The following is a 16,640-nucleotide window of genomic DNA, read 5'->3' as shown; positions in this document are numbered from 1 at the left end:
TGTGTGTGTGTGTGTGTGTGCGTGCGTGCGTGCGTGCGTCCGTCCGTCCGTGCGTCCGTCCGTCTGTCTGTCTGTTTGTATCCGTGTGTGTCTGTGTGTGTTTGCATGTCTGTAATAATTCTCTTTGTGTTTGAGATACAAAGACAAAATGCACAAGAGAGACATCGTGACTGTAACGAAAACAATACACGGAGTTTGGGGAGTAAACCAAACACTCCAACTGAGTGAAATAGCCGCAACATGAGTGTCCCGGCCATCACAAAACACACCCACCATCCCGACCATCCCCTTCACCACCCAGTCGTCCGTTTGTCCCACATCACGCACAAGCGCCGGTGCGTGTCCTCTGTTTATATTTGACCCCCATAGTTCAATATGCGCCGTGCGCCATTCAGTAACAGGGACAATAAAATCGGATCGCGGAAAGCGAACAGAGACCCTCCGTTGCAGTGTAAACGTGCTGTGCATCTGATTCTTTTAGAGGTTTGTTAGCTTGTGGGCGAGACGGAGAGAGACAGCAGCTTAAATGATATAACATTTCTAGAGCGCATAAATCCAGGCTTAAACCCATCCTGACCTCAGGTCAAAATGAGTTCGGCTCATTCTATCCCTGACAGGATGCCTTGGTTTTCCTTGTCTGGCGAGGAAATCGATTTTTTACATATTTAGATCTTTTCCTAATGTGTTATGGATATAAGCAGATTCGCGATCGTCGATAATGATTTTTCATGGTGTTGTGTAATTTTTAAAATACACAGGAATTGATATGTAAGACAGTTTCAAGCGAGCTATTTTTCGCGGCTGTATTTACTGTGCAAACGACTCTAAATATGGCAAAAGTGTCACGTGATAATCACCGTTGGTTTCGGCGCTCGCTGGAGCAGACGATTTTTTCTGTAACCAGTTGACAGTGATGGAACCATATATCACGGTCTCCTTCCGGCAGCAGTCCCAAAATTTCGACTTGTTTTGACCTTAGAACGATGTCTTTATCATAAATGTGAAGAACAGAACGGAGATGACTGTCGAAGTCGGCCAATCTGCAATCATTTTCGTCTCGCGAACACTGCTCGAGAACAACATATGGGAGATAACTCTGTATTTTTGTTTTGATAGATTCGCGTTGGACTTTAGCGTCCGGTCAGAGAGATAACTGGCGATAGCCGTGGAGCGATGATGATCAGAATGGCTTAAACCATGCACAGATCGCTCACATTGATGGGAGTATCTTTTCTGATAGAAAGGTTATGGTAGGTTTGGCATATCAGCATCAGTCCCACCTTTGCCGACATTGGCCAACTGGGCGTTCAGAGAATGTCAGATAATGCTCTTTTTTTTGTGTGTGGCGATTTACAATATCACACTGTGCGAGTGGACCACGATGTCAGTGATGACATGATATCCTGCGATCCCTTCGTAACTGATTAACATTAAAAAAAAAAAGTCAGTTATACAGTCAGATGCTGGTTGGTAGTAAATTAGCAAAACATGAACTTAACTGGACACAGCTGCCATTGAGGACGTTAAATCTAAATTCCATCAACGGAGCTCTGTGCTGCACGACGTTGTACTGGCGTGTCGCTGGCGGTTTTAACCTCGCTAACAAGTTTCCGGATGCGCGAGGAGTGTGGCGGCAGACGATCCGTGTGTCGGGTCGTGTGGACCGGGGGACCTAATCGGGTGGGGCGGCTGTTTGAACAGGGTGCCAGGCAATTCATATTGCTGCCATGCACTTGTAGACTGACTGACGGCCCGTCGCTCAGTACTATCAGGGCTGGTGCTCTTCTGTGACAAGCCTGTTGGTGCTTTATGCTGTCCCCAGCCTCTCAGTGTAGTGATGTGATGGCAGAGTGCTTGACTTGAATTGTTATCTGTGATGCGATTATTTTTACTGACAAGGAGAATACTGACTGGTTGTTTGAGGGAAGAAGAACAAAGAGGTCTGAATCGTTATCTGTGATGCTATTATTTGTACAACGAGAATACTGAGTGCTTTTTTGAGGGAAGAAGAACAACGAAGAAATCTGTTTGATAAAGTTTTCAGTTTGGCCGTTGCTTCAAATTGATGCTCCGTTTTGATTACTTCAGAAGTGGGACATTTCAGTAAGTGAATTCGGGATCATATATTTCTGATTTGGATATATTTTATAGCTTCGGTGTGTGACAACAATTTTTGTTAATGTGACTTAAGAAAGGCATCGCTGATTGTGTAACTTCAGAACTAGAATTCAATGTTATGACCAGCGGACGTGTGGGCGTCAAATTTGGGAGTGTGCTTTTTCCTCAGAACATGTCAACTTCATGTAAATATTAGAACTGGCAGTTATATCAACTAGTGAACTTCTGATGACAATTGAAAAGAATATAATTATCACGACTTAAAGAACTTGGAAGCTACCTCCGTTTAGCCGAGCTCATAATTATGTGAAATGGAGAACTGTTATATGCTTTGTACCTAATTGTTCGCAAAGGACCTTTTTACGCAAAGCTTATGTAGTAAAACGTAGTCAGTAAAGGAGAAACTTGCTATGTCATTTGTCTCACTACAGACAACCTGACAACAACAATATCAGTCGCTAGAATTAAAATCAGCTGCAGAGTTTATACTGGCTGCATCAGAGTTTAAACGTGTTGTGCACTTCATAGGATTGTTTTCAGTTTTATATTAGACCTGACACAAAAAATATCAGTCGCTAGAATTAAAATCAGCTGCAGAGTTTATACCGGATGCTTCAGAGTTAAACGTGTTGTGCACTTCATAGGATTGTTTTCAGTTCCCTGACACCAACAATATCAGTCGCCAGAATTAAAATCAGCGGCAGAGCTTTTTCTGGATGCATCAAAGTTTAAACGTGTGCACTTTGGGCATTTTTTTTCCAATTTTATATTTTAGACCTCTTGACGCACCTGTTCGTCACGAAAGCAAACGCAAGCCGTGACGTGTAGCCCGCAGTTGATCAATTTTCGTTTGCAGGCTTATCATTACGTGCCGTCGCTCGTCGAGTGCAAACTTACATGGAAGTGCCCTGTGAATACTGAGAGAGTGACTCGTGGTCGTGGGACACGTTGTGTCTATAGGTATAGATAGAAATATATCTACACTGCAGTGCACTCTGCTATTTGTGGGATCTTTACGCTGTGTGCTGGGGGTGCATCTTTGTGTCTGTGTGTGTGTATGACTTTTCATTCAGCAGCGCTCGTGTTGCTTGACAGACTGAAGTGAAGGATAATTGACAATCAGTTCGTTTGGTTTTAATTGCTACTTAGTGTTTTCTCCTTGTGCGGTATGGATACGGAAGACAAGAAAACTCCTTCGCCTAAAATGGTGGCAGGTAAATATCATGATTGTGTGTTTGTTTCTAACACTTTGGGTTTATCTTTTGTTTTTACATTTTGAATTTAACTTTTACTAAACTGCCTTTTCTCGTGCGGTTGTTTTATGTAAATCTCTTTGTTCTCAGGTGTTGGGTCTTGGTGGTGTAAACAGGGCCGGATTACCGGGGGGGGGGGTTATGGGGGTTGCGCACCCCCCCCCCCCCCTAGCCTAAACATGTACCTCACTTATTTAAAACATTTTGTATTATTGTTTATTTTATGCTGTTTCATGCAAGGAGCGACCATTTTCCTATCTCACAATATGACCTACCCATCAGCTTCAGGGGGCTTCGCCCCCTGACCCCCACATTTGACCCCTGGACCACCACTGGCAACCCCCCCCCTCCTCTTAGCCTAGTCCGGCCCTGGTAAAGACTTAAATCTATCGGAAGCGAGAACTACTACTGAACACTAAGTGCACGAGGGCTTTTATTGCACAAATGGAATACATTGGGGAATTGTGTGTGTGTACCAGTTGTAGTTGGGACACAATATTACAAACTAAAAGAATATGAACTCTTTGTTAAACATGAACATGGGTATGGCCTGGAAAGTTTAGGTTGTGTGTGTGTGTGTGTGTGTGTGTGTGTGTGTGTGTGTGTGTGTGTGTGTGTGTGTGTGTGTGTGTGTGTGTGTGTGCGTGCGTGCGTGCGGGTGTGTTGCAGTTGACAATTAAGATTTGACAGAAAACTAATTGCGGTCAAATACCGTCCTTCGCGTGATGGAAACAACACCCTGCAAGGCCATACGAAGACTAAGTTCTCAGTTTTGATAAGTTTTAATATTTGACTGCAGTAAGGAAACAAATCGATGTCATACACTTTCGCCTTGACGCAAGAAACTAACGTACGAGGTAAATAGCCCTACAAGGAAGGCGTGTCTGCGCATTCCCCAAATTGTGTCATAAATTGTTCAATAAATGTCACTATCCCGGTGACCCGAATCGCGTTTTGGCGACTTCTGTGGTCCTACAGTCGTCATTTATGACACGCTACCTGTGCAGTAGTGTTTCATTGGTGTGATTATATGGCCGTTTGAGTTGGAGCCTTTAGTCTTTACTGATAATGACAGTTTCCGTCTCAGTGCTGTTGTTTGAATTTTCGGATACGGACATTTTCCGAGCCTACGTTTAACGAAGTCGTTTCTTCTTTGTGTCTGGACTGTTGTTCCTACACTCATTGCAACATGTAGGCTACTGGCATTCTGATAATCATCGGTCCACGCTATCGCTACTGTCTCTCTGACAGGGTGCATAATTACTGCGCGGAATCTATCAAAACAAGAATACAGAGTTATCTCCCATAATGTTTCTGAGAATAGACCATAGATATCCTTGACATCTATGAATACACATATCTATGAATAGACGAACTGAGACGAAAGTGATTGCAGATTGGCCGACTTCGGCAGTGATCTCCGTTCTGTTCTTCACAGTTATGATAAAGACATCGTTCTAAGGTCAAAACAAGTCGAAATGTTGAGACTGCTGTGGGAAGGAGACCGTGATATTGTTGCATCACTCCCAACTGGTTACAAAAAAAGTATCGTCTGCTCCGTAGCCAAAGTTGATTATCACGTGACACTTTTGCCATATTTAGAGTTGTTTGCACAGTAAATACACCCGCGAAAGTTAGCTCGCTTAAAACTGTCTTACATATCAATTCTTTTGTCATTTAAAAATTACGCAACACCATGAAAAATCATTATGACGATCGCGAATCTGCTTATATCAATAACACATTACGCAAAGCTCTAAATATGTAAAAAAAAATTAAAAAATTTTTTTTTTTAAAAATCCAGAGAAGGAAAACAAAGGCATCCTGTCAGGGATAAATGAGATCCGAAGGGAAGTAACTTATTTTGACCTGAGTTCAGGATGCGCAAACATAACCAAATTTTAACAATACCGCCGAGCTTTTATGAATATGACCTTTGACACACACGAAGCTCGGCCGCCGATTCAGAAAATTCAGGAAAAAGCAACATGGAGTCGCCGTCGTTGGGAATTCCTCTCTATGAAGCAGTTCACTAGGATTTATATTACCCTCCCCATCGTCTTAAACATTTGTTCAAGCAATACATCCTTTTTCCTTTATCTAACCTAGCCTATAAGATTGGTATCTAAGCCCAGTACTATTTGTTCTTCTTCGACAGTGAAATCTAGTGTGTGGGGGGGGGGGGGGGGGGGCGAATACAAAGCCACACGTTCACCTGTATGTTTCCCTAACACAAAGGTGTATTCACTTAATTAGGTCATATTTCGATCACCTAAACGGAAACAACGGCAAACTAATGTAAAACAACATAAATACAGGCACATAATTAGTTTGTTGTTCAATACATGTCTTAAAACAGGAACAACGGCTAACGAATGTAAAACAACATAAATACAGGCACATAATTAGTTTGTTGTTCGATACATGTCTTAAAACAGGAACAACGGCTAACTATGTCTTCCACTGCCCAAGAACATCGATAACTGTGTTTTCGTTTGTGATCTCCTGAAACATGAACAATTGTAAAGTGATGTCTTCAACCGCACACGGACGTCTTCATACATGTAATTGATTTTCTTGTTCGATAACCAAATCAGTCCGGAACAGTTAAACAACGGCCTCAGAAAAGGCTTAATTTCGATCGCTCAGTTTGGAGCCACCGAAAAACTTATTGAAGAGCTCAGTCATTACCTCCCTTACCCTGTTTTAGTGCTGCCTCTGCAGAGACTTTCGCGAACTTGCAAACTGAAAACGAATCAATTCTGTAATGACGTCTCCCTTGCTTGGAAAGGGAGACTGAACAAAAAACGTTTTACGGCATTATCTTCCAATGATTTAATCTCTCCTAATGCAAAAAAAGAGACAGTGCAAATCTGATTCCAAAACCATAACAAGTCGGCGTCAAGAATAAATGAATGACTGAGAGAGTGGAATGGCATACCGATCATGGACATCATGTTTTACAGTCCAACATAATATTCGCGCTGACGGGACTAATCCAGAGGGGGCATGGGTGTGGGCCGGGCCGGGATGGGGAGCAATGGAGGTGGGGGGGGGGGGGGGCATAGGGTACAAACTAGGCACAGGATGGGGGTGGGGTTATATGACCGTGTGTTATGACCTTTATTCGTCACGCTTCCCTTCAGAACATCGCCGAAAGTCGTGACTGGATGTCCGAAGGTGTGTTTGCGTGATGCAGCAAAGCCGACGAATGGCTGTATTCGTGTTTGGGTTGATGGGTCATGGACAGTTTTGTTTTCACAGGCTATTGCATGGTCCATTTAACACGTGTTCTGCGGCCAGTATAGAACGTGGTCACGGGTGGTTTGAGTGTGACCATCTTAAGTTGTTAGAGTCTTAAATTCCCACCAATTTAGGCCTATTATTCTCTTCATACCGGGTATTAGAGAATAATAATAATAATAATAATAATAAATGAGCATTTATATAGCGCAACATCATAACTTTACAATTATGCTCTTTGCGCTTGACACATTTAAAATTCAAACACAGTTATACAAGCATTTACATCTACATTCATAGTCAGCAACGCTTGATTAAAAGCATACACCATCAAACATACATTACAACAGATTCTTCCACTAATTAAGTAATAAAAACATGAATAAAATAGGTAGTAAAAACAAGGAAATACCAGCTGAATAACCCTTAATCAAACAGAACATGTTATTAATACTGAAAAACAGCCCTAAATGTGTATACACATTATCACATTATCACTAAAACAACAAATACACTACATGTAGCCAACTGATGGACTGAGAAAACAAAATCAGGGGTTGTATTTCTTGAAGAGGTGCGTTTTAAGTGCTCGTTTGAATGCTTGGGGTGACTGAGAGTGGCGGATGTGAAAGGGGAGAGAATTCCAGTGTGTGGGTGCGCAGAAAGTAAAAGTGCGTTGTCCGTATGTTTTGGTTTTGGTGTGTGGAATGGTGAGGATGCGACAGTCAGAAGAGGCACGGAGTTGTCTTGCTGGAGAATAGACGGTGAGGAGTTCAGAGAAGTAAGCAGGAGACGAGCCAGAAAAGAAGTTAAAGCAGAGGGTGGACAGTTTGTAGTCAATGCGGGCTTGAATAGGTAACCAGTGCAGTGTGTGAAGAAGTGGTGTTGCGTCAGTGATCAGTCTCTCCGTTTTCGTGCTTTCAGAATGAGGCGTGCTGCCGAGTTTTTGACTTTTTTGGGAAGAGAAAGTGCTAATAACTCGACAGTAATGCCTAGTTCACACCAACGGCGAATGCCGCGCTTTAAATCGGCGAGCAAAGCGCCATCATTTTTCCAAAAATATCACGATCTCCTAAGTAATGTTACGCTCTGATACGAATTGGTTACGCTTTGGGGACGAATTATTTCCGGATTTGATCAGGCCTTGTTACGCTCTGATACGATTATCAAGCTCTGTTGTGCATTGTTAAGCTCTCACGTTTACGCATTGGAAAATTTCCAGATCGCCGATTTCATGCCGCTTTTGATCCAGAGCAGATCCACAAAATCATTGCATCTTTGACTCCACAACACGATGGCAGAACGACAAGATCCAGAAGTTCCAGATGTATCAGAGCATAATCTATCTTAACAAAGCGTGTCAAGTGGTGACAGACCGTGAAGACTGGGGTCCCCGCTTTGAACAAAGCTCTGTTAAGCTTTCCTAGGCTTTGAGTCAAGCTTTACTGAACTTAGTTACGCTTTGTTAAGCTTTGATACGCTCTCGGCGCTTTAATCAAGTCGTGACAGAGCGCCCAACATTTTTAAACAGTTTACATTTTTTTTGGCGCTTTTGCCAAATGTCCCGCTTTGCTCAAAGCTTTCCAACGATCCTGACGCTTTAGTCGAGCTTTGTTACGCTTTGGTGCCGCTTTGCACGCCGCTTTAAAGCGCCATTAAAGCGCCGTTGGTGTGAACTAAGCATAAAAGTAACCCGCAATGGGGGACTTGTGGCAAAGAACAACAACAACAACAAGACATAAGACAACAACAACAACTACAACTACAACAACAGCAACAAACAAACGTTTGAATTGCAGATTCAAAACCGTCGTTCGTTTTAAAATTCCGCCAGTATAGCGCGGACATGCACATGCATTGAATTTTAATGGGATCCATTTGTTGTATGCTTTTCCGGCTTTCAGCAAACAGGATAATCGCGTTGTGGCGTTTGCGCGGAGAGTGACGCAAGTTCATTCGAACCAGGATAACGAACGCAGTTCTATTGAGATAGAGAGTGGATCGATTGAAGTAGAGAAAGTCAATTTCGGTGCCTCTCTCTCTCTCTCTCTCTCTCTCTCTCTCTCTCTCTCTCTCTCTCTCTCTCTCTCTCTCTCTCTCTCTCTCTCTCTCTCTCTCTCTCTCTCTCTCTCTCTCTCTCTCTCTCTCTCTCTGAAACACAGACAGCTTCAAAAAAATTATATGTCGCACATAATGCAACTAAACATGTGCTGAATGGTTCATCAATTCATTTAAAATGTATGTGCATGTTAAACAAAATTATAATAATATGCAGATCTAAATTAAGTTATGTTAAAAATTGACACTTGGAAATTGTACTTAAAATGCAGCATGACAATTTATTTTTTAAATTTGTATCTGTATATACAGTTATAATGTATTAAGTTTGATGTGATAGTTCTTTGATTATATTGTTTTCTGTTCTTGTTGACCCTATATTAGGGCGAGGGCTGGATGTAAAAAAGCAATATTCTTGCTTATCTATTACCCTCGATAATAAAGATTTTGTCTTGTCTTGTCCTCTCTCTCTCTCTCTCTCTCTCTCTCTCTCTCTCTCTCTCTCTCTCGCTCTCTCTCGCTCTCTCTCGCTCTCTCTTATATCGCACCAGAGATTTCGTGTATGTTGTATGAGATCAATCTTAACTGCGTCATTGGGGCTCTGAGATTCTGCAAATCTTCAAGTCCCACCCAAGATCTTGTTTGAGCAATTGAACGGTCGGAGTATCTCTCTTTTCGGGCAAATTTACATTTCAGTTCACAGAAAACGTTTCGGTCTTGGCCCTGAATTTCCATTACTTAATGTTAATGTGTTAGTGTTGATCTCTCTCTCTCTCTCTCTCTCTCTCTCTCTCTCTCTCTCTCTCTCTCTCTCTCTCTCTCTCTCTCTCTCTCTCTCTCTCTCTCTCAAACACACTGTTTCCACCCCTCTCTCTCAAACACACACACCGACACGCTCTCTGTGCTCTCTGTGTCGAGTCTATGTCCCCCAGTCCTTCCTTTTCAGCCCCACACCCTGCAATGCATTTCGAAGCTTTGTATCACCACAATTGTTTGCCTTGAACCAATAACATAAGTACGGTTATGTATGAACAACCGACAGTCAAAAATCCCAACAACAAAAAAACCGTGCTTTACAAACAAATTAAAAAAAAGAGAAGACAAAAAGGTTTCCCTAGCAAAAAAACTGTTGAGTCACATTGCCTCTCGGAGTTTGCTTTGTGCACTCAATGAAAAAGATGCCACTGTCAAAGGTTCCGGTGTTTCACTGAGGCACGTGAAGCTATATAGATTTGTCAGCAAGGTCGATCATTCTGTGCTCTGCTGGAAGCTTTAATTGTTTCTCTTGTTCTTGGGCAAACTCGGTTGATCAATATAAAGCACATAGACGGTTTTATCCAGGAAAGAAAAAGGCATAAAAAATGAATAAAGAATACTTTTGTTCTGATGAGGAAGGGCAAGAAATAACCCGAGGAACGTGTATTGTTGAAAATTGTTGTTGTGAGCTGAGGGAGCCTGTGAGTGGGTAGCGGCAGTAAGAACAAGACATCTGGGTCAAGTTAAAGGTAGACAACTTCCAGTGCAAGCGATGCTCAGAGTTCAGCCGCTACACGCTGTTGGTTGTTAGTATGTCCAGTGTAAGCGATGCTCAGAGTTCAGCCGCTACACGCTGTTGGTTGTTAGTGCGTGTTCAAGTGACCGGATGCTGTATTTCACGTGCAAGTCTGGCCAGTACTGTGGTGATCAACAGGATTGCGTACAGAGGAAGGACGGAACAAGTTCACACTGCACGTACACACACACACACACACACACATACACACACTCACTCACACACACACTCACTCACACACACACTCACCCATTCACCCATACACACACAAACACACACACGCACGAACCAACTTGATGTGCAGACTCAAAGACGGTATCCATGTCCCACCCCCATGTCACCCGCGCAGTGGCCCGTAAAAGACCTCGGTCATTCTGCCATAAGTGCGCGGCTGGCTGGTTACAACTAAATTCGCTTACAAATGGGTATCTCATCTAAATTCGGGGTAACACCCGGGAACATGCCAATATGGCTTTGCCGTGAGGGCGTAGAAACTTGCATTTCTCTGCCATAAGTGCAGGTGGCTGGTTACACTTAAATACGCATACAACTGGGTATCTAATCTAAAGTTGGGGTAACACCCGGGAACATGCCCCTAATGGCTTAGTCGTGAGGGCGTAAAACTTAACTTTCTCTCTGTGTTGTGTGCAGAGCTGCGCGAGGCGTTCCGCCTGTTCGACAAGGATGGCGACGGGTCCATCTCCACAGACGAGCTGGGCACCGTCATGCGCAACCTGGGACAGTTCCCCTCCATCGACGAGCTCAACACCATGCTCAAGGAGATCGACATTGACGGTGAGTGACTGAATGACCCGTGTCTGATAGTTCCCCTCCATTGACGGTGAGTGACCCGTGTCTGATAGTTCCCCTCCATTGACGGTGAGTGACTGTATGACCCGTCACTGATAGTTCCCCTCCATTGACGGTGAGTGACTGTATGACCCGTGTCTGATAGTTCCCCTCCATTGACGGTGGGTGACTGTATGACCCGTCTCTGATAGTTCCCCTCCATTGACGGTGAGTGACTGTATGACCCGTGTCTGATAGTTCCCCTCCATTGACGGTGAGTGACTGTATGACCCGTGTCTGATAGTTACCCTCCATTGACGGTGAGTGACTGTATGACCAGTGTCTGATAGTTCCCCTCCATTGACGGTGAGTGACTGTATGACCCGTGTCTGATAGTTCCCCTCCATTGACGGTGAGTGACTGTATGACCCATGTCTGATAGTTCCCCTCCATTGACGGTGAGTGACTGTATGACCCGTGTCTGATAGTTCCCCTCCATTGACGGTGGGTGACTGTATGACCCGTCACTGATAGTTCCCCTCCATTGACGGTGAGTGACTGTATGACCCGTGTCTGATAGTTCCCCTCCATTGACGGTGGGTGATTGTTGGGAGCTATTGTGTGACCCGTGCCTGTTTGGTTGGCCGGATGGGGTGGATGAGTGTGTGAGCAGTGTGCTTGTCAGTCTTCAGCAAGCTTGGAAGATTGTTTGTGAAGTGTGCTAAAGAGGGAGGGGCGGATGTCCCTACAAAACAGCAATGTTTGTCTTTAAGGTCATCAAGTGATTTTGACTTGCATTACTGCCTCGCAGACCAATGTGAGGTATATGTTTGTCTTTAAGGTCATCAAGTGATTTTGACTTGCATTACTGCCTCGCAGACCAATGTGAGGTATATGTTTGATTATTGTTTGGATTTTGTTCTGCAATTTCTGGAATATGTGAGTATTCATTTGTTACAAATCTGCTTTCAGAAACAAAAAACAAAAAACAAAAAGTGCGAAGTGTATTTATGTATGCCGCATAAGCCTGTCCTTAATTGAGTGAAGTTGCATGAGTACGCCAAGTATACTTTGCGAAGCTGCCAGCACGAAGATTTAGCACTGAGTTTTCAGTAAAAGACTTCGGGAAGTCTTCGTGAAGTCGACTTCGGGCTAAATGAAGGACCACCTTTACACCTTCCAGACATTATAAGGACCTGGAAGGTCAATTTAGCTATTTATCTTATCTCTAATCATCATGTGCAGGTGACGGGACGTTCTCGTTCGAGGAGTTCGTGCAGGTGATGGCCAACATGGGCGGGCTGAACGAGCAGTCCGAGGAGGACGAGGAGGAGGAGCTTAGACAGGCCTTCCGGGTGTTCGACAAGTCAGGCTGCGGCTACATCACACCCTCAGATCTCAGGGGCGTGCTGCAGAACATCGGGGAGGACCTCACAGAGGAAGAGAGTGAGTTCAGCCACGGTGTGTGGTCGTGTTGGTGTCTCAGAACTGAGTCAGAAAGGTCTTTCTCACCCAGTCAGTTGTGAGAACTCATATCTGAAGTTCGGGGTATTTGTAGAAGATATGGGAGTAAGTCGAGAGATAAATGCTGATGGGAGAATCTCTGGGGGGGGTGTAGAGTGGCTAATCTTGTAATGCAGCAGTAGCAGGCTACGTGGAGACGAGGGGGATGGGTGAGGTGGGAGAAAGGGGAGGAGCTCAGACGGGCGTTCAGGGTGTTCGACAAGTCAGGCTGCGGCTACATCACACCCTCAGATCTCAGGGGCGTGCTGCAGAACATCGGGGAGGACCTCACAGAGGAAGAGAGTGAGTCCAGTGTTTGATCGTATTGGTGTCTCAGAACTGGGTCTCAGAACTTGTCTTCTCAAATTTACTTTTTGGAAGGTGTATTTGGGGAAGTTCCTTGGCTCGGATTGCACCAGATTGCTCCATTTTCCTTGTTTTTTATCAACATTTTCCGGACCCCCCTTGGTGGATCGAACACTTTGCGCCCTCAACTAAATGCTTCGCGTCGTCGAATTGTCCCGAAAAGAAATGTTGAAACCCCCCGCTTAAAAATGATATGATCTGCCCCTGAGAACAAACAGTGCGGGGACAAGAAAGAGGTAGGGAAGGCTTCCTGTGCAAGTCAGGGTTTATCATCTAATAAACCAAGGGAAGTAAGCGCTCTAAATGCATACGACGTGTGTAATACTAATAGAGTAAGTGAGAGTTATGCAGAACCAGCCTCCTTGTACCTGAGAGAACATCAAGCATTGAAATGAACCAGCCTCCTTGTACCTGAGAGAACATCAAGCATTGAAATGAACCAGCCTCCTTGTACCTGAGAGAACATCAAGCATTGAAATGAACCAGCCTCCTTGGTTTAAACATAAGTTTATTTTAACAAAGGTTACAATCATGACATGTATACAAAGTTCACAGAAACAGCAACAAGCTAGAAGCTTATAGTGGTGTTCCTGCATGACATTACAACATAAGGCAGTAACGGCTGAAAAATGTGTCTCAATAAACCAAATCTATTAATAACGTAATGAACGTTGCATAATGATGATAAAGAAAGACAGTAAAGGAAGGAAGGAGGGGGAGGTGAATTATGTGATTGGGGAGGGTACAGTTTAAATGAAAAGCAAGTAAACATGAAAAGAAAATTGAATGAAAATTGTACATCAAAACAAAAATCAGTTTTAGAATACATATATAATATTGATGGTGTTAGCGAGTAAGAGATAGGGAGGGAGAGAGGGAGGGAGGGAGGGGGAAAGTGAGAGAGAGGGGGAGAGTGAGAGAGAGAGAGGGGGAGAAAGAGAGAGAGAGAGAGAGAGAGAGAGAGAGAGAGAGAGAGAGAGAGAGAGAGAGAGAGAGAGAGAGAGAGAAAGAGAGAGAGAGAGAAAGAGAGAGAGAGAGAGACGAGTAGACGTATCGATTTTGTTTTCACTTTACATGTTTATCTGTTCGAAACGGCCGGACTGTCCAATAAATTCCTGCACTGTTAAAAAGATTTTTTTGTTAATTTTTGTTTGCAAGGAGGGGTTTCCATGAAGTAGAATATCTGTGTGTATGAAGTTGTTGGTTAGTTTGTTGATTGTGTTGTTTCTTGCAGCTAAGTGTAAACGGCATTCTAGTAAGAAGTGTGTTGCAGTTTCTGTTCCATCACCACAGTCGCATACGCTATTTTCCGCAAGGTGTCGCTCAACTAAGTCTTTCTTTAGATCGCTGATATTAAGTCTCATTTTTGTGTGGATTATTTGTGTTTGTCGACTGCCACTGTAGAAGTAAACGGGAATTTGTGTGTCGTCTTTTGTTAAGTAGTGTTTAAATTCCCCGAGGGAGTCGGTTAACTGTATTTGTTCAGGTAGTTGGTTCCAGAGTACTGTTGTCGAAGGAAAAAAGGATGTTTTGTACGTTTCTGTTCGATGTGGGGGTATACTTCGTTCTAACCCAGCTAGCAAGCTTTCGTCGGCCGACTGACGATTTCAGTCGGGTGACGTCGTCATATGTCGTGTGTCGTCGTCCGTTGTCGCGCCGATACCGTTTGACTGTGTATAAATGTACGTAATAAACCCCGACATCGGCCCGACGCAATGTTGCTGTCGATAAAATTATGCAGAGTTACGGGAGATAACAAATTGATGATCATTATTTTAACATTTGTTACGTCCCCTGTTCAAGCGTCGGTCCAGCAACGGCGTGACATTATGAGACTGACCATGCAAATGCGAAACTAAATTATTCATATTTGTTGACTTTTTCACATAGGAGTAGGATAATTAATTGTAAGTTTTATTTGCATATTTGCAATCAAATACAGCATGAGCTCAAATCATGAGTTTTACATTTTAAAAATACGCCATCATTTACTTGAAATATTCAAATAGCTTTCCTTACGGTAAACAAGATTGAGTGTGCAAATGGCTGCTGCTTTCCCGCGTGAGCGAATTTTATTTGTTTTCTTAGTTCAAGTTAATATCGAAAGAAGAGACATTTTTGGGAATGTTGGACAGCACATTGATGATATGTTATCCGAGACGAATGTCGCCTCGGGATCTCAATCTGAGTGCTGGTCCCAGTGCCACGTGGTGGCGGTGAGAATAGTTGTGTAGCCAGTGAGTCAGGCTCTTGGCAATGACAATCAGATTCAGACGTCAACTCGAGGACAACCGCGACGGATGGAGCGAGTAAGTGATTTCGGTTTTTTTTGGCTCTCAATGTTAGTTTTGCTGTTACAGTGAGGGGGGGGAGTACATACTGCTGTATCTTATTCTGTATATGTAGATGTAGGTGTGTTTTGTCCTGTTACAGTGGGGGAGGGGGGTGTTGTACACACTGCTGTAAATATAGATGTAGGTGTGTTTTGTCTTGTTACAGTGGGGGGGGGGGGGGGGGTGTGTGTGTGTACATACTGCTGTAGATGTAGGTGTGTATTGTCCTGTTACAGGGGGGGGGGGTAACATACTTCTGTAGCTGTAGGGGGAGGGGGGGTACATACTGCAGTAGTTGTTGGTGATTTTTGCACTGTTACACTGGGGGGGGGGGGGGGGGGTGGAGTACATACTGCTGAATCTGTAGCTGTAAGTGTGGTTTGCACTGTTACACTTGGGGGGGGGGGGGTGTACATACTGATGTATCTGTAGCTGTAGATGTGACGTGTATTGCATTGTAACACTTGGGGTGGGGGGGGGGGGGTGTACATACTGATCTATCTGTAGCTGGTGGTGTGTTTTGCACTGTTACACACTTGGGGGGGGGGGGTGTACATACTAACTGCTGAATCTGTAGCTGTATGTGTGTTCTGCACAGTGACACTGGGGGGGGGGGGGGGGGAGGGGAGGGGGTTGTACATACTGCTGAATCTGTAGCTGTAGGTGTGTTTTGTACTGTTACACTTGGGGGGGGGGGGGTGTGCATACTGATGTATATGCTTGGCGCTGGTGGACAATATTCACTTTTTTGGCCCCAAACACACTGTTTTGACCAAAAACGTACATTATTGGCCAAAAAGTGTGTTTTTGGCCAAAAACATGTTTTGGCCAAAACTTTTAAGTGCAAAGTTTTGGCCAAAAAAATATTTGGCCAAATCTAAAACATTTGGCCAAATCTTCACTTTTTTGGCCAAATGTTTTAGATTTGGCCAAATCTTTTTTTGGCCAAAACTTTTGCATTGAAAGTTTTGGCCAAAAAATAGTTTTGGCCAAAACTTCATTTTTTGGCCAAATCTTTGAGTACCCCTTGGCGCTGATAGACAATATTCATTTTTTTGGCCAAAAACGCCAGTTTTGGCCAAAAAAGCAAAGTTTTGGCCAAAAAAGTATAGTTTCGGCCAAAAACGCCAGTTTTGGCCAAAACCGCCAGTTTTGGCCAAAACCGCCAGTTTTGGCCAAAAAAGTGCGTTTTTGGCCAAAAAAGTGAATATTGTTCACCAGCGCCAAGCTGCTTGGCGCTGGTGGACAATATTCACTTATTTTGCCAAAAACACACTTTTTTGGCCAAAACTGGCGGTATTGGCCAAAAAAGCAAAGTTTTGGCCAAAAAGAGATTTGGCCAAAAAAGTGAATATTGTCCACCAGCGCCAGCAAATACAAAAGATTTTGCCAAAAAAAGATTTGGCCAAACAAAAAAGATTTGGC

General features: G+C 43.7%; 1 protein-coding gene across 4 annotated transcripts in view; it reads left to right on the top strand.

The window, feature by feature from the left end:
- The window catches only part of LOC138959637 (calmodulin-like), a 76,681-nt gene that overhangs the window by 54,934 nt on the left and 5,107 nt on the right, over positions 1 to 16,640 (top strand). Inside the window, exons 1-4 of one of the 4 annotated variants that reach the window (XM_070331214.1) lie at positions 1,667 to 1,940; positions 2,975 to 3,332; positions 10,876 to 11,019; positions 12,259 to 12,554. In XM_070331214.1, coding sequence (XP_070187315.1) covers positions 3,287 to 3,332; positions 10,876 to 11,019; positions 12,259 to 12,539 — 471 coding nt within the window. In that variant the 5' untranslated portion in view covers positions 1,667 to 1,940; positions 2,975 to 3,286 and the 3' untranslated portion in view covers positions 12,540 to 12,554. Of the gene's footprint in view, positions 1 to 1,666; positions 2,104 to 2,581; positions 3,333 to 10,875; positions 11,020 to 12,258; positions 12,555 to 16,640 lie in introns of those variants that run through there. The other 3 variants (XM_070331207.1, XM_070331224.1, XM_070331230.1) reach the window with 3 other exon arrangements.

The sequence above is a fragment of the Littorina saxatilis genome, linkage group LG1, assembly GCF_037325665.1.
Source record: "Littorina saxatilis isolate snail1 linkage group LG1, US_GU_Lsax_2.0, whole genome shotgun sequence".
NCBI classification, from domain to species: domain Eukaryota; kingdom Metazoa; phylum Mollusca; class Gastropoda; order Littorinimorpha; family Littorinidae; genus Littorina; species Littorina saxatilis.
The sequence above is the reverse complement of the archived record's forward strand: the minus strand, read 5'-3'. Positions and strand labels throughout refer to the sequence as shown.